The following is a 23,249-nucleotide window of genomic DNA, read 5'->3' as shown; positions in this document are numbered from 1 at the left end:
AGGCATTCATCAAGAAATCACAAAAATAACTAATTGCAAACTCTCATTGATGAAAAGAAATACCATGCTATGAGAAGAGTTTACATAAAATAAGGGCACCAGGCCAAGTCCAAGGGTCAAGGAGCATTTCCTCTAGAATATAATTCTTGAAGATTTTTCTTCTTTTTTCTTTTTTTTGAGATGGAGTCTCACTCTGTTGCCCAGACTGGAGTGCAGTGACACAATCTCGGCTCACTACAACCTCTGCCTGCTGGATTCAAGCAATTCTCCCTGCCTCAGCCTCCTGAGTAGCTGGAATTATAGGTATCTGCCATCACTCCTGGCTAATTTTTGTATTATCAGTAGAGACAGGGTTTTGCCATGTGGACCTGGCTGGTCTCGAACTCCTGACCTCAGGTGATCTGCTCACCTCAGCCTCCCAAAGTGCTGGGATTACAGGTGTGAGCCACCACTGCTGGCCTTTTTTTTTTTTTTTTTTTGAGTCGCACTCTGTCACCCAGGCTGGAATGTAGTGGTGTAATCACAGCTCAGTGGCACAATCACAGCTTATGGCAGCCTTGACCTCCCTGGCTCAGGCAACCCTCCCACCTCAGCCCCTGAGTAGCTGGGACCACAGGTGGGCACCACCATGCCCAGCTAATTTTTGTACTTTTTGTAGAGATGAGTTTTCACCATGTTGCCCAGGCTGGTCTTAAACTGCTGGGCTCAAGCAATCAGCTCACCTCAGCCTCCCACAGTACTGGGATTATGGTGTGAGCTACCATGCCCGGCCCCAATTTTTCTTCTTTCCCTCTTCCACATACACCTCCTCCAAGCCTCACCATTAAACCTCACAGGGAAAGACAATGTAAAATATCTTCATAGAGAAATCCAGGGCTGAGTATATATTCTGCATATGCATTTGTAAACCTCCCATAATGATTCGCCTTACTGTTTCCATGTGTCTAGTCCACAATATCATTTCATTTACATTATCTGACTTGTATACTCATCACAACCTTATGAGGAAAGCAGGCAAGTATGACTATATGCATTTATTTTCTGAAGGAGAATGTGAGTCTCACAGAGGTTAAGTAACTTGCCTAAAGTCACATGACTCATTGATGGGGGCACTGGGACTTGAACTTGGGTCTTGTAACACCTAGATGGCATTATTCTTGTAATATTCATTCTTTTATTCATTTGTTCATCCATCAGACATGTGTTGATCACCTTCTGATTAGATGTCAGGCTATATATGGAGTCATCAGGAACCAGTGAAGGTTTTTAAGCAGGAAAGCAGAACTGTTTTCCAGATGAGCAAACACAAAGTGGTGGTTTTCAAAGTACAGTCTAGGACCACTTACAGGACCAGAATCTCTGCAGTTGAGGCTCAGGAATCTGGTAATCAGGCAGGAATAGGAACTCTTTTCTGATTGCAATGCAGTGAAGAGTAGAAGCACTGTATTAGAGAAGGAGGTGGTGCAACCAGGTAACGTGACCAGGTGAGAGGTGATGAGGTACAGGGAAAAAGGGATGCACTTTTGATTCATTTAGATGGCACCAATAGGACTTCCACTACACCCTCCCAGACAGTGGCTGAGGTTCAGGAAGTAGAGCTGAGGTTCCTACCTGGATCCTCTGGCTCTAGAACTTTACTGCACATGGCCGTTAATACCCACATCTTGATTTTAATTATTTTATATCTGTGTTTCTTAGCACATTTTGCAAATCTCCACCTTATCTTGAACTGCTTGGATTTCTCCTTCACTTTCATAAAACCTAGGAAAGAAGTAAGGGACAGCCAAGTAAAACTTTAAAAGTTGTAGAACATTTATTTCTTTAGGGCTGGTTACACAGGTGAGAAAGAAGTAGATTTGATTCGGGAGATAAAACAGCAGGCCTTGGGGAGATGCACTGGCTCTCCCCATCCTTAAACCCTAGGAGGCCTCCGGGAAACCTGAAGACAATAATTCCAGAAGCCCAGAAGGTGACCCCATTTCCTCTCTCCACGGTTATTGCTGAATGTCAGTCTGCAGCAGTTCAGGAATTCAGGAAACTATAAAGAAACCATAACAGCCTCAACAACCCAAACATCAACATCAACAACCTCAACAATAAAATTCATTAAAAGTCATCTCCTTCCACCCACCCACAACCGCAGTCTCGAAGCTAGGAGGTTGAAGGGACTATAGGAGAAGCTCTGCGTTGCCCACGTTCATATTTCCTCATCGCGGGCCTGGGTTTCCAAGGATCTCAGGGAGCCTAGAAACTGACTCCTCCATTTCTGGATGGGAGCACCGAAGGCTAAGGACACATCTCTCCTCACTGCTAAGCAGGTCAAGATTAAAGCAAACTGAGGCGAAGGCCACGGTTGACAGCGCCAAGGGAAGACTGTCCAGTCCGGGCACCCGCAAGGCCGCACAGGAGGGAGTGGGCTTGTTGGGAAAGTGGGCGGGCGGGCGATCGCCTACAACGGGACTTGGGGCGGGGCGTGTGAAACGCCCGGGAGGGGGACTCTTGAGGATGACCAATCAGAATGCGGACTGCGGCCCAGGGGCGGGACAGAGGCGTATCTTGGTCGAGATTGGATAGCGGCGGGGCTCAGGGAGGGGGCCGCGCGCCGTCCGGGTCCGCAGCTCTGCAAGTCAGCGTTATATATTGCAGGGGCTGCGCTGGGGATAGCTGGTTGCGCCGCCTCGCACGTGCCTGGGTCCGACGCCCTCTTCGCCTTGCTCGGGGGTTCCGTCTGTCCCGGCTCTGTTCCGTCTCCCCCCGAGGTTCACTCCATCCTTGGCGCCCCAAGCCTTTCACCTAGCGCCTCCAAGCTTTGGACCTCGACGTCTGCAAAACTAGATGGTCACAGCCATGAATGTCTCACACGAAGTAAATCAGCTCTTCCAGCCCTATAACTTCGAGCTGCTCGAGGGCCTGCAGCCGATTTTGGAGGCGTACTGGTGAGACTTGGGGAGAGGGAAAGGCCATGCCAGGGCCCCGGGGCGGGGACGCGAGGGGGTGGCATTGAATGCTTGCAATGATTTTCTTACAGAGCAAAGTTATCGGACTCCCTCATACTGGCTCCACATTACCGTTGTCCGAGGTGCAGGTAGTGTGGCACCTCAAAGAGATTAGAGCTGAAAGACAGAAAGCAGTAATAAGAGGATGAGGGAGAAGAACGTGGAAAGATACAGAAGCCAAAGACCGTGTAGTGAGAACTGGTCGTGGAGGCGTGAGGTTGAGCTGAAGCCTTACTAGCTGTCTTCCCTATCTTTTGTTGCTGTGTGTGCTCGCGTGTGTGCACAGTGCGGGGCCTGGGGACAGCCTGCCCTTCACAGTTATCCTGTCATTCCCCAGGTGCTCCACCGTTTCTGCTGTGGAGAAAGAGGCAAAGACAGGGAGCTCTTCCAAGCTTTCCCCAGGAAGAAGCTCCCTGGCTTAGCCCTGAAGCTCCCCAGAGGTTCCATGGGCTGACTTTATGCTCCAGCCAATTTGCCATGACCCAACTAGGGAGAAGCCATTGCCACATTCTTCTTACACCACAGTCCTGAGCTGCTTCTAGGTGTGGGCCAGATGCCTGTCACCCACCTCCAACCTCACTGAGAGAGCAATAATCACAGAAACCTTGGACGTAGCCCCTACCCTGTGCTAGGTACTTTGTATACATTAATACTGCCAGGAGAGATGTATTATTCCCCTTTTACAAATGAGGAAGCCAGGGCTCAGAGAGTTAAGTTGGTTTTTCCAGTGTCACACAGCTAGTAAGTGGCAGAACTGGGGCTCTAACCCAGAGCACTCACCTGGAGAGATGAGTGGGCATTTCTCTAGTCAGCACCCCCCATGAGCCCATCCCCTTTGCCTTCTGCTTGCCAGGGCAACCTCATTCCCCATAGCCCTGGTCTACCTGGTGCTCATCGCTGTGGGGCAGAACTACATGAAGGAACGTAAGGGCTTCAACCTGCAGGGGCCTCTCTTCCTCTGGTCCTTCTGCCTTGCAATCTTCAGGTAAGACCCCTCCCACTCCCTGCCTCTTCTCTAGATCTTAGACTTCCATTCTATCCCTTAAAGCTTTCCAGATTGCATCAACCTCCATCCTGTCCCCAAGTCGCCCTGTAACACTCTCCCCATCTCATTCTTTCAGCTTTAGTTCCCCTCCCAGCCTCCACCCTCTTCTATTATATTATCCTGTTTTCCTTCTTTTTTAGACCCCGACCTGGTGGTCTCTGCTTTGTCCCTCTTGCATTCATAAAGTCTGTACTCACAACAAATTTCTCCAGCCTCTGATGTTCTCAGCTCCTAACACCCTCTCTCAAGACCCTCCAATAACTTCCCCACATTTTCTTCCCCAAATTCCTTCAGTCTTCCCCTATCCCTCTATACATCTCCTCCCAGGCTCCTAACCCTTCCCAAGAACCCCATTCCTTAACTCAATTTTCAATTCCATCCCCCTGCATTCCCTGATGTTTCTGCTCTAGACTACTGGTTGGCCTCATCTCCTCTAGACTACTGGTTGGCCCAGGATCTCAGGAGCTTTGACCCATCCCCCATGGACAGGTCGGGAGGTGGTGGTAGAGCTTGGAACACAGTGACTTGGCCACCCTTCCAGGGGAAAGGTGGATCGGTGCCTGGGGATGATGCTGACACCATCTTCCTTTGTCCCATTTCAGTATCATGGGGGCAGTGAGGACGTGGGGCATGATGAGGACTGTGCTGCTTACTGGGGGCCTAAAGCAAACTGTGTGCTTCTGCCCCTTCATCGAACATTCCATAGTCAAATTCTGGTCCGGGGTCTTTCTTCTCAGCAAGGTCATAGAACTCGGTGAGTGGCAAGGCTTTGTCTCTCTGGTGCCTCGTGAACTGCATCCCTCCTCAGGGCCCTCCCCTCACCATCCCATGGAGAGTCCCTTTCCTACCCCTGGGTCCTAATAACACCTCTCACCCAAGTCCCTCTACGGATTCTTTGCCACAAAGACCCCCTCTCCTCCCCTCAGAATTTCTCCCATGTCCCCACACCCAGTGCAGAGGGTAGTCTCAGCACTGGGCAGTATGCCAGTTATGATTCTCCATCTCCTAGGAGATACAGCCTTCATCATCCTGCGTAAGCGGCCTCTCATCTTTATCCACTGGTACCACCACAGCACAGTGCTGGTGTTTACAAGCTTTGAATACAAGAACAAAGTGCCTGCAGGAGGCTGGTTCATGACCATAAACTTTGGTGTGCATGCCATCATGTACACCTACTACACTCTGAAGGCTGCCAACGTGAAGCCCCCCAAGATGCTGCCCATGCTCATCACCAGCCTGCAGATCCTGCAGATGTTTGTAGGAGCCATTGTTGGCATCCTGTCATACATCTGGAGGCAGGAGCCGGGATGCAACACCACGATGGAACATTTATTCTGGTCCTTCATCTTGTATATGACCTATTTCATCCTCTTTGCCCACTTCTTCAGACAGGCCTACATCAGGCCCAAGGTCAAAACCAAGACAAAGAGCCAGTGAAGGGTTGGAGAGAACAATGAAGCTCCAGGCTCTCTCTTCTCCAGGGCACTAAGAGGCTGGGCTTAGTTTTGGGAGAATGATTGGGTTGCCTTACCTGCATGGTTTCCCCAGAGGTTGTGTGCCCCAAGGTGACTGGAATTTTTGACAGACGAGAAAGGTGACCCTGGGATTGGGGTGTGGTCTGTTACTTTGATGTTTCTGTTTTTAATGTGAAGGCCAAGCAGGCCCTGGGATGGGGGTGGGATGGAGGATATATTTCTATCCAGAAATCTTTCTTCTTCTTGCTCTATTTTTTTAATTAAAGATTTCAACTAAATTTTAAGAGTTTTGGGATTTGTGGGGGAAAGATGGCCGCTGTGATGGCAGGAGGCTGCTGCCAGTGGGATGATTGGCAGCGGGGAAGCCTGAGGGTGCATGGAAGGGTGAGAGGCACACACACAGACACTGAAAGAATCCTAGGCCTGGTAGGCACTTAATAAATGTCTGTTACAGACCAGAATTTTATTGCTGTTAGAGGCCCAAGCCCCTCATAGGAACAGTGAGAAACAGGTGGAGAAAGGCGGAGTAACTTTAAAGTCATAGGCTCTCTGAATTGCGGAGCTGACACCTACAAGGAAGCGTTGGAGACCAGATCACCAGCTAGCCTCCCTGAGACCACGAGGTGGCGCCGCAGCACTGGCTGTGGCCGACGCCAGCCAGGTAGCTGGTTTCCCACGCCCCACGCACGCACACACCTCTTTGCTCCAGGAACAATCCCCGGCTGCCCGGTTCTGGAGTAGGGGGGTGAGTGGGACTGAATCCCTAGAAGCCTGGACCCTCACCTCGTTCCTGTACATCCAGCTCGCCTGTAGACAGTGGGGGAGGATGAAGGGAAGAGGACTCAACCGCAACTCTGAATCATCAGGCCTTCGACAGTCCGCGCACGTTTATTTCATTTATCTTTGAAAACCAGGGAGGGGAAGCCTGGAGAAGGCGGGATGGGCCAAGGGTGAGTTGGCCCCCGGGGATCTGGTCCCTGTTCCTGGCCTTAGTCCCAGGGGCGCGGTCTCCGTGTAGGGCCCAGTCCACCCCTCAGGGCTGGGAGGGGGAAGGCCCTCTCCTGAGCCGGCCGCCACCCCCACGCCAGCTGCCCAAACACCCATTTCAGACCCTGGGGCGGGGGCAAGCCAGTCAAGACGACCCCAGTCCGCGAAGGCTGCGAATCGTCGCCCCCGCCCTCGGGGATGATCCACGGGCGGGGCCGCTCATACCGGCCGCTCCACGGCGTACTGGCACGGACTGAGGTTGGCGGCCGGGGGCGGCCCGTGCACGGCGGGGTAGCTGAAGGAGGCGTGCTGTTTGGCTTTGAGCCGCAGGCTGGCTAGGCTCGAGTTACAAGGGTCCCGATAGACGTAGGGGGAGGAGGCGGCGGCCGCAGCGGCGGCGGCGGCCGAGGCGTAAGGGCAGGACACAGCCCCTGAGGACACGGCGGCCGGAGCCAGCCCAGGGGGGGCCCCGCCCAGGCCCTGCAGGGCCCCGGGCCCTGGCACGGTGCCCGGGGCAGCCGCGGCGGAGGGCACCATGGAGGCGGCGATGGAGCTGGGTGGCGAGAAGACGGGCTGCGAAGCCAGAGGCCCCACGTTGACCGAGTTGAAGGCGAACGGGAAGGTCTTGGCGGCGAGCGGCGGGGCGAGCGCCTTGGGCGGCCAGTTGCCGTACGAGTAGCCGGGGTACACCTCCTCATAGGGCGGCACTAGCCCCCCGAGCGGCGCTGCGAAGCCACCCTTGCACAGCTCGGCCTGCTGGCTGCGCTCGCGCTTCCGCCACTTGGCGCGCCGGTTCTTGAACCATACCTGCGGGTGCGGGAGAAAGGCGGTCAGGGCTCGGGGCTGGATCCCAGCGACTGGAGGGCGGAACACCCCACCCCACCCCACCCCATCCCACCCCGACGGTGCTTCCAGCTGGGCGGTGTGGTGAATAAACGAGATGAGGTGGCTGGAGACGGGGTGGGAGGGGAGGAGCGCACGGAGTCCGGGGTCGGAGAACAGAAGGCGCGGGCGGCAGGACTGAGTCATCGGCGCCAGGGTCTGGGGGGACAGTAGGATGGGGTCGAGGAGAGGTGGAGAAGGTAAGAAGAGACGGTGTCAGGGCCGAAGAAGCGCGTGGTCTGAGTGGTAGGGAACACTGCGAGCAGAGGCTGGAGGTTGGCGGCCAGGAGGCCTCGTGGGGCTGTGGCCGGGAGCCGGGGGCCAGGGGCCAGGGCCCGGGGGCGGGGGCAAGTGGGGCGGAACTGCCGGCCTCAGGGTGGCAGGCTGCGCGTGGAGGGCCCGCGCGGGTGCAAGTCACGGGTCGGTAGGGCATACCCGCACGCGGGCCTCGGTGAGGTTGGTCCACACAGCGATCTCCTCGCGCGTGCTCATGTCAGGGTAGCGGTTCCTCTGGAAGGTCGCCTCCAGCTCCTGCAGCTGCTGGCTGGTGAAGTGCGTGCGCTGCCGCCGCTGCTTCTTCTTCAGCGAGCCGTCCTCGGGGGAGCCTCCGGGCAGCGAAGCCGAGGCCTTCTCCGAGTCTGGGAGCCAGGGTGGGGGCAGGTCACAGGGCGCCCAAGCCTGCACGGATTCTCCGGCTCGGGGACCTCCTGAACCACCCGCTGGCTCCCACCCGGGCTGTCCAGCCGGGGTCCCACCCGCACGGGGGATGAAGCTGTTATCTCCTCCACCCTCGGAAGGGGGCGCGCTCACCGCTGTGCTCCTGGCCCTTGCAGCCGTGCTCTGGGAGCTGAGGGTGAGGAGTACCCGCGTCTGACAGCGACAGGGCAGGGCTCCGGGCCTCCGCCTCGCTGAGCAGGCCGAACTCCATGGAGAGAGGGCTCTGGAGGCGAGAGAAAACAGACCAGGGTAGTGGGAGTAAAATCTCTGGCTTAGCTGGGTCCCAGCAGCGTTTCCCCGTAAGTTCCCTGCCGCCTTTCTCAGCCATAAAGCTACCCCCGCGTGGGGCTCCCTAAGATAGAATCGGGAAATAGCAGCCTAAGGGGGAAGAGGTGCATGCTGAGAGGTTCCCTGCATAGATATCTAAACTAGGCTTTGTTTTGTTTACTGCTGGGAACTAGAACAGTGCCAGGTATACAGTTGGGGTTCAATATTTATTGAATGAAAATGTACACTATAGGCCGGGCGCGGTGGCTCACCCCTGTAATCCCAGCACATTGGGAGGCTGAGGCGGGTGGATCACTTGAGGTCAGGAGTTCGAGACCAACCTGGCCAATGCGGCAAAACCCTGTCTCCGCTAAAGATATAAAAATTAGCTGGGCAGGGTGGTGCATGCCTGTAATCCCAGCTACATGGGAGGGTGAGGCAGGAAAATTGCTTGGATGCAGGAGGCGGAGGTTGCAGTGAGCCAAGATCGGGCCACTGCACTCCAGCCTGGGTGACAGAGCTAGACACAGTCTCAAAACAAAAAAAAAAATCTACACTATAGCACACCACATACCCTATACTACATCCATAAAAACTTCAAATCCTTCTCATCTGAATGCACAAGATCACCCTATACTCATACCTGGCCCTCAGCCAGTCATACCTGAGACACAGACTAGATGTCTGTTACCCACTGTCCTTAGGACAGATTGTACTTTGAACCAGACCTGACATTTTCCCTTAAGAATAATGGCTGCTATCATTTATCTGTACTTACTATGGGCCTTTACCTCATCTCTCTCCCCTCACAAGGATACGTCAAGTTTGATCATCCTTTTTCCAGTGAGGAAACTGAGACGTGAAGGAACGTGATGAGGATCACAGAGCTTGTAAGCAGTGGGATTGAGAGCTGCACCAGGTCTGTGAGACTCCTAATGCTTTTTCCTTGTTTGCTTTTTATTTTTTTTATTTTTATTTTTCTGATCTAGTCAACTTAGAACGCTTGCTTTCTCACATTGTGCTCTTTGGGGCCTTCCCTCGAGATCCCCTCAGGGACTCAGCTACAGTTCTAGCCTGGCCTCACTTGGGTCTGCTTCAGCTAGGGCAGGCACTGCTTTGGTCTGTTTTGTTTATGATTTCTTTTCTTTTTTTTTTTTGAGATGGAGTCTCGCTTTGTTACCTAGGCTGGAGTGCAGTGGCATGATCTTGGCTCATTGCAGCCTCCACCTCCAGAGTTCAAGCGATTCTCCTGCCTCAGCTTCCCATGTAGCTAGGACTACAGGCATGTGTCACCATGCCCAGCTAATTTTTGTATTTTTAGTAGAGAAGGGGTTTCACCATGTTGGTCAGACTGGTCTCAAACTCCTGATCTCAGGCGATCCACCCACTTTGGCCTCCCAAAGTGCTAGGATTACAGGCATGAGCCACCGCGCCCGGACTGTTTTGTTCATGATTTCTGAAGAGATTTCATTTGAAAGAAGGGTAACAAGATCAAACACAAGTCTGAAAGCCACTGGGTGCTTGGGCTGGGCCTGCTCTCATGCCTGCACCGGCATACACTGCATCCTACCAGTGACGGCTTCACTCATGCACAGCCTCTACCAAGCCCACTCCAGGCTGTAGCAGGAACTTCATAAGACCACCTTCCTACTCATACTTCCTATCCCAAACTTGGCCTCACATTGCCCAGGAGCCTCCCTAGGTCCCTGTCCAAGTTTCTCCTGCAGGGTCCCCTTTTCTGCCTGCTCTCCCAGGACCCCATTGCGGGGAGGAAGGGAAATGGGCAATACTAGGGCTCAAGACTCTGGGTGCCTCTTGGTCAGAGGAGAACAGAAGGAGGCTAGGGACAGAGGGAAGGGGTAGAGAGCTGAGTGGGAGGGGTCTCTCTGCCCCTGACACCCCTTCCCCATTAACAGAGGCTTAATGCAGGCTGCACAGGATGGCATTAATGTGGTGGATTAGCCTAGATTGAGATGTGTGTCACTTGGCTGCTCTGGATTTATTAGGAGCCTTTCTCAGGGAGGTGCAGATGGGCAGCGGCCTGTATTTGCACATGGTAATGCCCCCTTCAGCCAGCTCAGAGATAACAGCTGTGCCCCCACTCCCCACCCCACCTCTCAAGCCAGGTTGGGAGTAGAACCGAGGTCAAGGCAGGAGGTTGAGAAACAGTCCCTGCTCTTTCCACAGGCAGAGGGGTCTAGATCTTGGACCTTTTACTGGATGTGGAGAGACAGGGCTGGCGGGAACTTGGGAGGGAAGGAGAAGTCAGGCCAGGACTGGAGGTGTGCTTAGCTTACTGACCCCTTCCAGGTCAGGTCAGAAGGCTTGGGGCTGGAAATCTTTGGCCAACAATGCTCTGATGGAAGACAGATGTCCCTGGGAGGGAACTATGGCAGCCTTGGCTAGTGGTTCTTCCCAATAGCTGGGAAGATGAGGGAGGAAGGTTAGAACTGCGAGCTGAAAAAAGGGATGCTCTGAAGTCCCCCTTACTTCATACCCAAGATGCCCTTGAAATGCAAATCATGCCCCTGACTTTTCTAGAGGTCATGGGAACAACATGGAGCTGGGAAAAAACCCAGAGAAGGGTTTACCTGTGGGAAAAGCAGCCCCACACTTGCCACCTAGCCTTCCAGTCTGCTTTGGCTCCAGACTTGCAGTTTTCCAAATTCCCCTGCTCTGCCCCCGCCCGCCTCCCACAAGCATTCTATACCTGCATCTTGCTTTTGTTCTGTTTCAGCAGAGGGAGGCAGGGTGAGAAGGGATACGGGCCAGAGGAAAAGCTGAGGCCAGAAAGCCAAGTTCAGGCTACGTGTTCCCAAAGACAGACAGACACATGTGCACACACACAGGCCCCCCAATCAGACATAATAAGCACTTGGACTTGGAGCTAGAGGCACACAAACACACACTCTCCCACACATGCGCTGCCACATCCAGGCAGACAGACATGTACCGTCACACAGTCTCCTCTCTGTGACAAGGACAGCTGCCGGGGCTGTTTTGGAGCTAGCCATTATTACCCTTCCCCCCACCCCTCCCTGGCCCCTCTGAACCTCAGCTCTCAGTCCCAGGAGCTAAGGACTCTATATGGGGAAGGAGGAGGCCAAGGGGGCCAGGGTGAGTGTCCTGCACTGGATGGCTGCTGAGTGAAGAGAAGGCATGAGAATTCTGGAGCTGGAGGATGGGGTGGGGAGGGGGGACAGGAGGTGCTCAGGCCCCTCTCAGGAAAGTCATCTGGTATAGCCTAAAGAAATTAGGTTTGGAGTCAACAGATCTAGGTTCACATCCTGGCTCTACAACTTACTAGCTGTGTGTCCTCGGCAAGTTACTTTACCTCTCTAGGCATATTTCTTCATCTCTAAAAGGAAGTTTATGGTCTCTTCCCTACTTACCTTCAGTATTGTTATAAGGTTTAATATAAAAACATAACATGTAAACATGAGTAGGGATACAACTCTACCTGAGTAATTTTTTTTTCTCACTCATCAAACAGATGTTTATTTATCACATTCTATGAGCCGTGCATTGAGTTGGCACTGGGGGTGGAGTGGTGGCTAAGATCTCATCCCTGTGTCTGCCCTTCCTTGAGTGAGTCGTCATCTCCCCAGACTCTGTTTCCTCTAGTGTAGTGTTTCCCTAGTGAATGAAGGTGAGTACACTGCATTGCTGAGAGATAGGCCACACATGCTGTGAACACTCTGTCCTGAGCATGGAGGACCCAGTCAACAAGGTAACAGCAACATGGGCAGCGTACCCTAAGCTGGGAGCCACTTTAGGGATCAGGGACTGGTAAAGGAAAGAAGGAAGCCTTTAGGCTCCTGCATGGGCTAGTAACAGCAGAGAGAGGAGCCATGGCTGAGAAGGGCCCTGACAGTGAAACTGAAGAGAGAAGGGAAGAACAGTAAAGCCAGGCAGGCAATAGAGGGATGGAAGGGTGGGGGCACAGACCTCTAGCCAACTCACGTCCGGGTGGGCTGGTCAGGCAAAGGCTGGGGGCGCCAAGCTGTTGTCTGAACTGGAGACAGGCTGGCTGAAGATTAAGCTCCCCCAAACTGCTGGAGGTCAGGAAGCTAGGGAGTTGGGACTGAGGCCAGGGACTTTGCCTCACTCAGTGGATAGGGAAGAACAAGCAGTAGGTCTGGAAGCTGCAGGATTGGTTGATGCTAGTAAGAAATACCCAGGCAGGGACAGACAGAATCAAGAGATAACAGTGATGGTAAGTCCAGCTCTGGGAGGGGGCTGCCAGCCTCACCCCAGCCTTTCTGCCACAGCCTGCTAGGGATGTGTGGCCCAGTCCCACTGGGGTCAGGGTGGCAATCCCAGGCCCAGGGAGTACAGAGGGCCTATCGTATGCTCTGATTCTGCAGTACAGGCTGGAACTACAGGAAGCCTGGTCATGCATGCAGCAAGAATGAAATATCCAGGACATATGAAGGTACAGAGCAGATCTTAGGCCAGGGAGGCCACAGTAGGGAGGCCATGGTTTCCAAGGGACACAACCCCATGGCAATAAGTCAGCTGGACCCACGTAAGTCCTGAAGCCAGAGGGGAAGACCAGGGACATAGTGAGAGCCCATGATCGGTTGCAATAATGATGCCTGAGGCTGGAGGCATAATCTGGAACTCAAATGGGAGAAAGCCTTTCTCTTTCAGGGGCTAACTGGAGAAGATATAAGAGGAGCTGGAGTTGTGATGTTTTCATCTTATAAACCTGAAACTGAAGTGAGGCCCTTAAGTGGACATGGTTGCATATTCATTAGGGACGCTGAGCAGCCAGACTCTGTGGCCTGCTGAACTGCAATGTGCAAATGGGAGCAAATCGAGACACATTTGCTTACAGCCCCAAGACTCAGGTGGAGGCAGCAAAGATTTGAAGTACTCAAGTTATCAAGGGATGAATCAGGAATCAGAGAAATGACTCCACAGTCTTCCTGCTCTTCCTTGCTTCCTTCCTTCAGCAAGTGTTAGGTGTTAAGAGGGATCCCCAAGAACAGTAGTACACAGACCCTAACTTGTAGGAGTCTGCAGTGTAGGGAGGCAAACAGAGCATAGGAGGAAAAGATGGACTGCATGGGTCTGACTCCCAGACTATGAAAGATCAGAGAGAGGGAAGCCCATGGAAGGTGGTACCAAGTGTTGGGGGCTCAGAGAATGTAGGCACGTGACTGAATTGGGAGTTCAAGAGGCAGAGAAGGGGTATGACCTTCTAAATAATCAGCAGTGTTGGGAATAAGCTGGCAGGTTGGAAGGGCAGTGGTGAGCCTAGGTTAGTCGGAGTCTCAGTGTAGGCCACAGGAGATCAGCAGAGAGAAATGAGTCAAACTGAGGGGGCCTTCAATGGGGGACAAGGGGTGGTGGTTCAGATTTGACAAAGTCTAGGCTAGAGTATGTCCAGTTTTTCATCAAAAACCTCAAAGATTCACCCTGAGCCACAGCCCTGAATAAAGGAAAAAACAAAAACAAAAAACCACCGGGCGCTGTAGCTCACGCCTGTAATCCCAGCTCTTACGGAGACAGAGGCAGGAGGAGAGCTTGAGCCCAGGAGTTCGAGACCTGTCTGGGCAATATAGCGAGACCCTGTTCTCCACAAAATAAAAAAGGAAAAAACCAAACAAACCCTAAGACCAGTTAAAACCAACATCTAATAGGAAACTAGAAGCATGACTTAAAACAGCTGCCGCTAGTATGAAATTGTTTTGAAGTCGCCAGCTTTATGTTAAAAATGCAAGCAAATTTTTCATTCTATTTCATACTGTAGTCATGGAATATAAAATATTTAAATATAAAATGTTTTATTTTCATATAAAAAGAAAACTGCTTTTAATGTAAAAATAAAGCACATCCCCACCCCCCAATCTTCAAGTGATATGCAGAAAAGAAACAGGCCCCCACACCAGGAAGAGGGGCCCTGTTTAGACTGTGTGTCATGCCTCTCCCACACACGTACCGCCCTCCTCCCACCCCACCCCACTATGAGAAGCAATGCACCAAGCAGTGGGGGTCACTAGAGGCTTGTAGCTAGGGGTGTGACAAAAACAGCATCTTTGTGACCTTTATTTGACAATGGTAAGCAGAATGGGTTGGGCAGGGAAGAAATAGGAAAGGAGAAACTATTAACTGAAAGGTGTAAAAAAGGCTCCAGGGCAGGACAATGGGAAAGGAGAGAGAGGGTGAGTTTTGAAAGTTATTCCTCTCTGTCTTCTCCTAACTCTTATGCCACTGATGATCTTTTCCTTTTCCTCCTCATCATTCTTTTTTTTTCTCTTTTACTGCGGGGTTTTCTAGACCTCCCCATCATTATTTTCATGAGTTCCTGGCAGTGGCCATGGACACCCTAGACACCCCAAAGCTCAGGACCTAATGGATCCTTCAGGTTAGTCTGGGGGGCATCATTTAGTGTGAATGGAGAAGAAAAGATTCCACTGGCTCCATTCTCTGTCACCACAAGTCAGCTCTAGCCTGCTGTGCCTGCCCTCCCTTCCTGAACCCAAGTCCTGGGCCCATGTTCCCATCCCTGAGCAGGAGGCAGGCAGAGATATTTGGCCTGATAGACTGGCTAAGCATCTGGGGAGCTCCCCAGAGTTTTTGGACAGGGGCAGGGGTAGTGGCTAGCATCTGAAGCCCACGGTAGGGTGGCCCATCTGTCATAAAGAACCCTCCTATGGCTGCATCAGGGATGTGATTAGGCTGCTCTAAGTCTCAGCCCCACTCTTCCAAACAAAGATTCTGGAGTTTGGGCATAATAATGGCAGTGCTTCTTATTTCTATGGTGCTTCTCCATTTGCAAAGGACTTTCCCAGACATGATTTCATTTAACTCTCACAACTGCCTTCCATGGCAGGAGTGCCTATCCCTGTTAGACCTCAAGAAGGCAGGATCCAAGGCTACACAGATTGAAGAGATTCAAACCACCTAATTCTGCTCTTCCCATGCCTCACTCCCCACTCCCCCACCCTGCAGCCATTCGTGACTCTGACATATGCTGATCCTCCCAAGCCCTGAAGGATTCCATTTCTACTTCCTGCTTGTACCATCTCTCTGGAAATGAGCTCTGGAAGTATGTGCCCACTGTGGGCCAAAGAACATTTTCCTATTCATCCCAAGCTTGCATCACTCCAGTTCTAAGAGGCCCCCTCATCTCCAGTTTCAAGATTTGGGGGGCAAGAAATTCTTCTGCATATGTAGGCCTTTTATTATTGCAGTAGATTTCCATCCTGTTTCACCTTCCAGAGGACTAAACTTTGAAATTTGCTCTCGCCAGCAGCCCCTGGCTCCCCATTCTGCCAACCATTCTCTGACCTGCTCTAGGCCCATGACATTCTTCCTAAGAGCCAGTCACCAGGCATGCATTCAGCTACATAGTTTTATGCAAGGGTGGGAAAAGGTTCTGTCTTTTGTTTCCAATCATCTTCATTACGATGCCACCTCTTTGGCCTTTTTGGCAAAAGCACAACTTTGGGCTAAAGTCTTCAGGAAACCATCTGTAATGCTTTCCCTATTCCTTTCTTGACACAGAGCCCTTCATTTCACCTATAATTTCAGTGATTTTATGGAAGCACAGCAATGGGAGCACACACCCCTGAAAAGTGTATCAGAATGTGATGGGGATAACTGTGGTATGTCTTTATATTAATCAAAAGAAGGCAAAGAAAAAAAAGGTTGAGAATCCTAGCCAATGATAAGCAAACTCTAGAACTAAGGAATGGAATGGGAGTGTGGGGAATACATATTGTATGTCACTCATAGGTGAAGGGTGAGAAAAGTTGAAACCACCGTTTAGATTACTCATTGCTAAATGCAATGCCTTGGACTTGTCCTTGTGAAAATTCAGTCCCCAGCTGGGCTATCTTGCTCACTTATATGGACTTGTTCTCCCCACTCTGCTCTCTTCAAGATAACTGAGCTCTGGTTAGAATTGGGATAAGGGCGGATGGTCACTGTATGGGCCCAGCAGAGTCAAGGCTGTATCCCAGCTGCAGGGAAAGTAAACCTGTCTGGTTGGTAGGTCTGAGACATGCTTCCCAACCAGACTTAAAGGGCCAGATAGCCCCCTGTTGGACTCCAGAGTCTGGATTCCATGAGCCTCCTTCCCACCTCTGCTCAGCCACCAGGGTGGTGCTGGGACTAGTAAGGCTGAGGAAGCAAAAGGGAAACAGGTACAGGGTTTTCTTTGCTAATGGGACTGTAGTTTCTCTTCTGGCCTGGGCTCCTTCCCACTGTAGGGAAGGAGCCTTGGTCGGTTGACACTCCAGCAAGGAGTCTGAGAGGTGTCTGGTCAATTGTATTGGAATTAGGGGGCAAATGACGCTGCCAGGGGCTTATGCCCACCTCTTTACTGTTTTCCCATTGCCTTTTGTCACCCGTTCCTTCCTTTCCTGGTCTTGATTCCCACTAGCAGTCTCCTCATTGGCCTTCTCATCTCAAATTTGGATTCTGGAAGTACAGAGTGATGCTCTGATCTATTCTCAATTGAAGGGGGCATGTGTCCCAGTGCACCTCACCACAAGGACGGGCTGCAGCCTTTACTCTCACTCCCTGCTTGCAGCTTCGCAGCCCAAAGGAGCTGAAACAAGTTTGCAAAGTGTGAGCTGGAATTTGAGGTGACCCACAGCAGCCGACCCCATCGCACACGCAGCAGCTGGGCAGGCGCTGCCGGGTAGATGGACATGCCACCCAGCCAGGGACATTCTGTCCGCCACTGCCCGACGCAACGCCCGCTCCGGAGAGACCCACTTCGCTACCCTGGACATTCTGTCCGCTCCAAGCCCCATGCACCGCGGACATTCTGTCCGATTCTGAGGCGGCCCCAAGTCAGGACCCATCTGGGCCCAGACACCCCAAGCCAGATCCACCAGATCTGCTGCCTGGTCACTCTGACCCGCACAGCGGCCATCTGACCCAGTCGCAGCCAGGCTCTCACAACACGGCTCCTATTCCAACTGTGGAGCAGCTGGGAAGAGAAGCATGTGAGACCAGGCGCACCCCGGCTCACAGCCCCTGGAGTCTGTCTGAGCCTGGGCCGAGGGGCGTCGGGCACCGCAACTGCCCCCAAACTGGGGGCCGCCGCCGGCTCCCCGCTGGCCAGGGCCTCTGCAACCCCTTTCGCTCCCTGGCCGCCTGCCCCGTGCCCTGGGATTCCAGGGCGCTTTCTGGTAATGGTTTCCAGACTCCCTACTCCCTGACTCGCGAAGCCCCTATCCTGGCTTCGAGTCTCCGGCTTCGTTCTGGATCCTCTGAGTCTCCTTCCCTATTCCCTGGTTCTTACCCTGAGTTCCCCTTTTCCCAGGTCCTGGCCCCGGGTCTGCAGTCCGCCCTCCCAGTCTCAATCCGTTCCCTCGACACTGGAGTTCAGCTACCCCAGGTCCCGTTTTAGGGATTCCGAGGTCCAGCAATAGTTCCTCGGCCCCATGAGCCCCTCTCCGGAGAATGGTCAAACACTCACAGTGCGTCCCGCAACAGGCAGACTCCCGGCAGCGGCTGCGGCGGCGGCGGCGACGGCGATCTAGAGGGCAGGCAGGGGCCAGGGGCCGGGCACCCGGCCGGAGTGGGGGCCGCCCCCCTGCTCCTGGGCCGCCGCTCCGCTCTGGCGCTCCCGGACTCGGGGAGGGAGTGAGCCTCACCGCGTACTGCCACCCCCAGCAGGCGCCCATTCACTTTATGGCAGACCAGGGCGCCCCCAGCCCGCCGCGGCGAGCTGCGCGCGTCAGGCCCCGCCCCTTTCCAGCTGCGCTGCTGGGGCTCCGCCCTTTCCAGCTGTGGATTTCCAGGTCCCGCCTTTGAGGGAGGGGTCTGACCGGTGAGACGCCAAGAACACCGCCCTCTGGCCAATCAGAAGCGCTCCTCAGTAACTGGGCCGCGCCCCTCCCCACGTGGCACAGACCGCGCTCCGGCTAGGACGCTTTGGCAGAGCCAAGTAGTCGAGAGTAGAGTGGTCCCGATAGCCCCGGTTAAAAGGGGTTGGCTGGCGGCGAAGTGGGGCTGGGCCACTACCCCGAGCAAAGTGGATCGGCGCCAGGTGGGAAGGCGCACGGGGCCGCCGGGTCTCAGCGCTCAGACTTCTCTGCCGCTCAAGTTTCGCCGATTTTCTCCACTTGTCGCTGTCCGTCTCTCCTCCCTTTTGTCTCTATTCCAATCCTCCTACGTCTCGCCTTTCTTTCCTCTTCTTTCTCCTCAGTCGCTTCGCTCCTGCTGTTTACCCCTCTCCCTCCTCTGCCACTTTAAACACTCATTTCTCTTCCTTTCTGTTCCTTTTTCTTCATATCTTTCCTCCTCTTCACTTCTCCCCTCTTCTCCAAGGAAGGTGACTTCGTGGAAACAGCAGGATTTGGAATGAGACAAACCAAAGTGGTATTCCAACGCTGCCACGAACTGCACCATCACCGAGTGAACTTGGACAAGTAACTATCATCTCCCTCCCCGCACAAAACAATTAAGAGAAGGTTCCTGCTGGATCTCAGGGCTTGGGCTGGGCACTCCAAATGCATGGACCAATTGCCTTTCAGTCTGCACCGTCGTCTTGCTTGGGCTGTGCTCTCCCTCCTTTGGCAGGGCTGGTTTCCCGCTGGTGGTACCAGGTTAAGTCCTGTGGGCAAAGTGTGGTGCCTGCTGGTTAGGAATTTGCAAGGGACAGGATCGATGTCCAAGGAACATCCTGGCAGACTGTACTGTCCCACCCTGACTTTGGCCTCAATTTCCAAGAAGCAGGCTCCTTCTCTTCTCCCAGTTAGGATTTGCTTGGGTGCTCCAAGAGCCTAAGCTCAGTCACATAATATGCCCCTAAGGCAAATCTGAACGGTCATGTATTGACTGTTCAGTGACTCCCATTGCCTTCAGGATAAAGGTCAAGCTCTCTTTTGTATGTATAGCTGACATACAAGACCTTCAGGACCTGACCTTGTCTTCATCTCCAATTTCCTAGTAGTTTCCTGCACACCTCTGGCCTTTCCTGTAAAAGTAACCCATCTTTATATCGCAAATTCCTACTCCTCCAATGTTCCACTCAGGCCTTGTTTTCTCTGGGAAGCCGTTTCTGAACTCTCAGGTTAGCCTCTAGCTCCCATGACCTTCTGTGTATAACCTCTATTACACCACCCACCATATTGAAGGGATCAGCTTATGTGTTGTCCACTATGAGACTAAAATTTAGGAGGGTAAGGACCATGTCTATTATTCCCAGGCATAATGTAGAATATCAATGAATATGTCACATTGAAATCTATGAGGAAGATGTTCTGCCTGGTAAGATGATTAGTGGTTAGGGGGGACTAGGGAATTGTCATCTCTTTCTTCCCCATCTCTATTGGACAATCACATGCTTTTAGAATGATGAATTTCTGGAGGTATGTGGAAGTGGATATGGGTGAGCAGGAAGTTTTGGCCCACTTAGAGGATTTTCCAGTGGGCTCTCCAGGACCTCTCAATTTGAGACAGGCCCAGAACACCAATTTCCAGTTTTCAAATGAGGAAGAAAATGGCTCAGAGGTAATGTGGAAAGAGGTGCTATGATGGTATATCCTCTTTTCCTGACTCTCTTTGGGTGAAAGAGGCTAGATTCTCAGCTGGACCCACTGACCAGAAGCCCAAGGTGCAGGTGTAGGGAGTTATTGAGGGGGTTCTTCGGGTTTGATGTCAGGTCTGATGGGTGCTTTACAATAGAGTATTGTGGCCAGGAGTGGTGGCTCACGCCTGTAATTTCAACACTTTGGGAGGCTGAGGCTGGTGGATCACCTGAGGTCAGGAGTTCAAGACCAGCCTGTCCAACATGGTGAAACCCCATCTCTTCTAAAAATATAAAAATTAGCCTAGCATGGTGGCAAACCCCTATAATCCCAGCTACTTGGTAGGCTGAGGCAGGAGAATTACTTGAACCCAGGAGGCAGAGGCAGAGGTTGCAGTGAGCCAAGATTGCGCCACTGCACTCCATCCTGGGCAACAGAGCAAGACTCCGTCTCAAAAACAAACAAACAAAAAGAACAAAACAAAACAACCCCCCCCAAAAAAAAACGAGCATCATAGCACGTGGATGGTCTTTAGATGTATGGTTTTGAGACTACGTTCCTGTCTGGTTATGGAGCTTCCCTGGACTTGAGTTGTCTATAACTGGGAGGAAGTATGGAAAGAGTTGGTATCTTTTTTCACTGCCTCCTAGCAGTCTCTCCAGGTCTGCAGGGACACTGGGGCTCTAGTGTCTCAAACAGGCTGAGAATTTCATGATTCAGTCTGCTAGGAGAAAACCCATCCTCTTGTTCTCTTCCCACACATTCTCACTTCCAGGTAACACAGGTATTTCTAAATAGCTTAGTAACCTCTATCATCTCTTGCAAATGGAGGAGGCAGCTGGGGGCAAGAGAGTGAAAACAGGTGGGCATCCAACCCTCAGGCCCCTTAGCGTTTCTAAGGCAAACAAGAAAGACTTCTGTTTCCTATCACTGAAAATGTGGGCTAAGCAGCGTATTTAGCTTTCTGCCTAGTGGATAAGGTCCGTCCAAAGCTTGGTATGAGAGGCAGACTGGGAGTCACAGCCCGATATACTAAGGCATAAGAGGTGACAAAAGGCAGTGAAAAGAGTTGACCTGGGGGTGAGGAGACCCAGGGGTTTGTCTCTCTGCTCTGCTATTTACTAGTTATGTGAACCTGGGCCCAGCCTTCCACCCTGGGGCTGTTTCCTATGATGTAAAATGAAGAGACTTAAATTAGATATCCAGGATTTCTGCTACTTCCCATTTTCTCTATTTCTGGATAATGCGAATGGGGCAGAAAGCGCTGAAACAGAGTTGGGACGTGACACAACTGTGAGAAGCCACAACGGGGAAGGTGGACGAGAGGGCGAGGACAGGACGGTGCGGAATGGATCGCTGGACTTGTTTTAGGATGAAGGAAGCCCAGAGTTGCCTCGAAAAGGAGTGTTACCTCAAGGAGCACGGTCTTGGCTCAGGTAACTTTGATAGTACGTGGACAGGGGAATAAGGATGCCCGCTCAAGCTCTCAAAACGGACCCCGCCCCTTTCCAGCCAATTGTAGCCCGTAACGCGCAGCAGCCACTGGCAAACCGCGCACTGCAACCGAACTCTACCTAACTCCACCTCTCTAACCGCCCAGTACAGTTCCTAATTTTTTATTGGATTTTTAAACTGTCACTCAGAGAGTACTCGTATCCGTTGGTTGTCCCCTACCTACCCTTTCCCTTGTAATCTCGCCTCTTTAGGCACTACCCGCCTCCTGAAGCCAATTTCCTTTATTCGATTGGATAGTCGGAATGCTACTTTTCATGGTGCAAAGCTATGATTGGCTGCATCCGGCAGGACTCGCGCAGTTACCAGGCAGCGGGCTAGACTGAGGCTAGTTACCACGTCAGTGAGCTGATAGGAAAGGTAGCCGGCTCCACTGCCAGTACCGGCCGACTCATCCTGGCGGACTGTGCATTCCCACCCTGACTTCGGCCCCAATTTCCAGGAAACGAGCTCCTTCTCTTCTCCCATCTGCTACCAGAGCCGGGAGAGCTGCTCGGAGACGCCTCCGGGGTGCAGGCTGGACATGAGCAGCAGCTGCCGGTCCTGGGACTAGGCCCCGCCATTTTGGATCCGCTGACAGGTCAGCGAAGTCTCTTCCTAGAGTTCCGGTGTTGTGAAGGCCTCCCTCACATCGCAATAGGGAATTAGGGGGAAGGACCCTTAAATTGGGCGAGCCAGGGTGGGTTAAGGACGCAGCGGACAGGAATAAGACGAGGGAAGGGTTGTTGTGGGAGGGAACAGGAAGATATGCGGGGGCAAAGGTCAGGCCCTTGCCTCAGGAGGGGCGATTTCTGCTCTCATTGCTGATCTTTTGTAGGTGCCCAAATCTTTTATTTTCCCAGGCTTAACTTAGTCTTCGGCTCCTCTTTTCCAGCGCTTTCTGCATCCTAAAGAGCCCAGTACTCAAAAGCTGAAAGCAAGCCTAAGGAGCATTGTCTCTACTTTTATGGGTTTTCAGACTTTAGATATGCAAGTCTCTGCAGATTGTGTACAGTGTCTGCTTCTTTGTGACTGCCTCACTAATACAAAGGAACTGCTTCATTAATACTGGATGATGAGCTAGTGCACCTAGAATCAGATTGTCAGCAGACAGATGTGTGAAAGGCTTGAGGTTATAGCAGCATAGGAAACTGGGCTATGAGAAGGCTTCCCTCTTATTGGACAGCTCAGCTGCCAGTCTGGGTCTGTACGTAAACACTAGACTTATCTTCTGGGCCTATTTGTTCCTTTAGACACTCTTTCACAGGTATTCTTTTCTGGTGTATGTTTTTGTTGACGTATTTTCCCCAGGTCTTCACTAAGGAGGTGAGGTTTAATCATAAAGAAGCCACTCTATTACATATTTGACTGAGAGCAGAGAATACTGGCAAAGTTTCGTACTGTTGGCCTATTATTCTTAGTGGGCAAAAAGTCATGAGAGATTTTCAGCCAATTATAGGGTAAGAGCAGCAGAGTGCTTTTAGAAAGAGTACTTTTAGAAATAAGGAATAGTGTAGATGGTGTTTTTTAATGCACAGTGTGGAAACTTGTATGCCTTTAATTCAGGTATACAAGGCACTCTAGGCCCTATGGAGGATACAGATGGAAAGGTCTTCTTTGGGATTGCTCAGTTAATGCACTTCTTAAAAGTAGTAGCACGTATGAGCAGTAGCCTAGCTGGAGCATGTAGTAGGTTAAGAGCAGGATCAACCTAATGCCTTTTGGTATGTAGTGGGCACTCAATAAATGTTATCTGTATCTGGGATTAGTTTCAGTATGTGATCAGGACTCGTGGCCTGCTTTTGGCCCTGGCAGTCAGGAACACTTTGCACTTTTGCATGGTGAGGTAGGAACTAGGAGGATCAAAACCTCATAGTGTTAGAAGAGAAAA

The 23,249-nt window shown here is 52.2% G+C and overlaps 3 protein-coding genes across 13 annotated transcripts in view; 2 read left to right on the top strand and 1 right to left on the bottom strand.

Annotated features, from left to right (window-relative positions):
- The first annotated feature begins 2,584 nt into the window (after positions 1-2,584).
- ELOVL3 (ELOVL fatty acid elongase 3) lies at positions 2,585-5,794 on the top strand. Of its 2 annotated transcripts, none has more exons than XM_012439308.2 (4): positions 2,585-2,936; positions 3,850-3,981; positions 4,644-4,795; positions 5,051-5,794. In XM_012439308.2, exons 1-4 carry the CDS (start codon positions 2,836-2,838, stop codon positions 5,476-5,478), a joined length of 813 nt encoding a protein of 270 aa, XP_012294731.1. In that variant the 5' UTR covers positions 2,585-2,835; the 3' UTR covers positions 5,479-5,794. The 2 variants fall into 2 exon arrangements, with proteins under 2 accessions (XP_012294731.1, XP_012294732.1); XM_012439309.2 differs by having other exon boundaries at positions 2,825-2,930; positions 5,051-5,782.
- Positions 5,795-6,388: 594 nt separating this feature from the next.
- On the bottom strand, positions 6,389-18,000 carry PITX3 (paired like homeodomain 3). Its single transcript, XM_012439486.2, has 4 exons — positions 17,812-18,000; positions 8,196-8,325; positions 7,821-8,023; positions 6,389-7,310 (listed from the first exon to the last, which is right to left on the bottom strand). The coding sequence occupies exons 2-4, from the start codon at positions 8,311-8,313 to the stop codon at positions 6,723-6,725; spliced, it is 909 nt and encodes a 302-aa protein (XP_012294909.1). The 5' UTR covers positions 8,314-8,325; positions 17,812-18,000; the 3' UTR covers positions 6,389-6,722.
- GBF1 (golgi brefeldin A resistant guanine nucleotide exchange factor 1) overlaps positions 6,447-23,249 on the top strand; it is a 142,621-nt gene continuing 125,818 nt past the window's right edge. For 7 of the 10 annotated variants that reach the window (XM_012439485.2, XM_012439483.2, XM_012439484.2 and 4 more), the window contains exon 1: positions 21,710-21,959. Coding sequence is in view for 2 of the 10 variants with exons in the window: in XM_064373944.1 (XP_064230014.1) it covers positions 6,456-6,466 (11 nt within the window). In the remaining 8 variants the exon portion in view is untranslated. Of the gene's footprint in view, positions 6,467-21,709; positions 21,960-23,249 lie in introns of those variants that run through there. The other 3 variants (XM_064373944.1, XM_064373945.1, XM_064373934.1) reach the window with 2 other exon arrangements.

Source organism: Aotus nancymaae, unplaced genomic scaffold (genome assembly GCF_030222135.1).
Source record: "Aotus nancymaae isolate 86718 unplaced genomic scaffold, 86718_ANA_hifiasm-v0.15.2.pri h1tg000010l, whole genome shotgun sequence".
In the NCBI taxonomy this organism is placed as follows: Eukaryota; Metazoa; Chordata; class Mammalia; order Primates; family Aotidae; genus Aotus; species Aotus nancymaae.
This window is presented reverse-complemented; position numbering and strand designations above follow the sequence as displayed.

Excerpts from the sequence above, each read along its gene's own strand:
- ELOVL3 (XM_012439308.2), top strand. The coding sequence starts at position 2,836 with ATGGTCACAGCCATGAATGTCTCACACGAAGTAAATCAGCTCTTCCAG. Across the intron at positions 2,937-3,849 it reads CCGATTTTGGAGGCGTACTG|GGCAACCTCATTCCCCATAG; the intron begins GTGAGACTTGGG and ends TCTGCTTGCCAG. Across the intron at positions 3,982-4,643 it reads TTCTGCCTTGCAATCTTCAG|TATCATGGGGGCAGTGAGGA; the intron begins GTAAGACCCCTC and ends GTCCCATTTCAG.
- PITX3 (XM_012439486.2), bottom strand. The coding sequence starts at position 8,313 with ATGGAGTTCGGCCTGCTCAGCGAGGCGGAGGCCCGGAGCCCTGCCCTG. Across the intron at positions 8,024-8,195 it reads CAAGGGCCAGGAGCACAGCG|ACTCGGAGAAGGCCTCGGCT; the intron begins GTGAGCGCGCCC and ends CCTGGCTCCCAG. Across the intron at positions 7,311-7,820 it reads TCACCGAGGCCCGCGTGCGG|GTATGGTTCAAGAACCGGCG; the intron begins GTATGCCCTACC and ends CCGCACCCGCAG.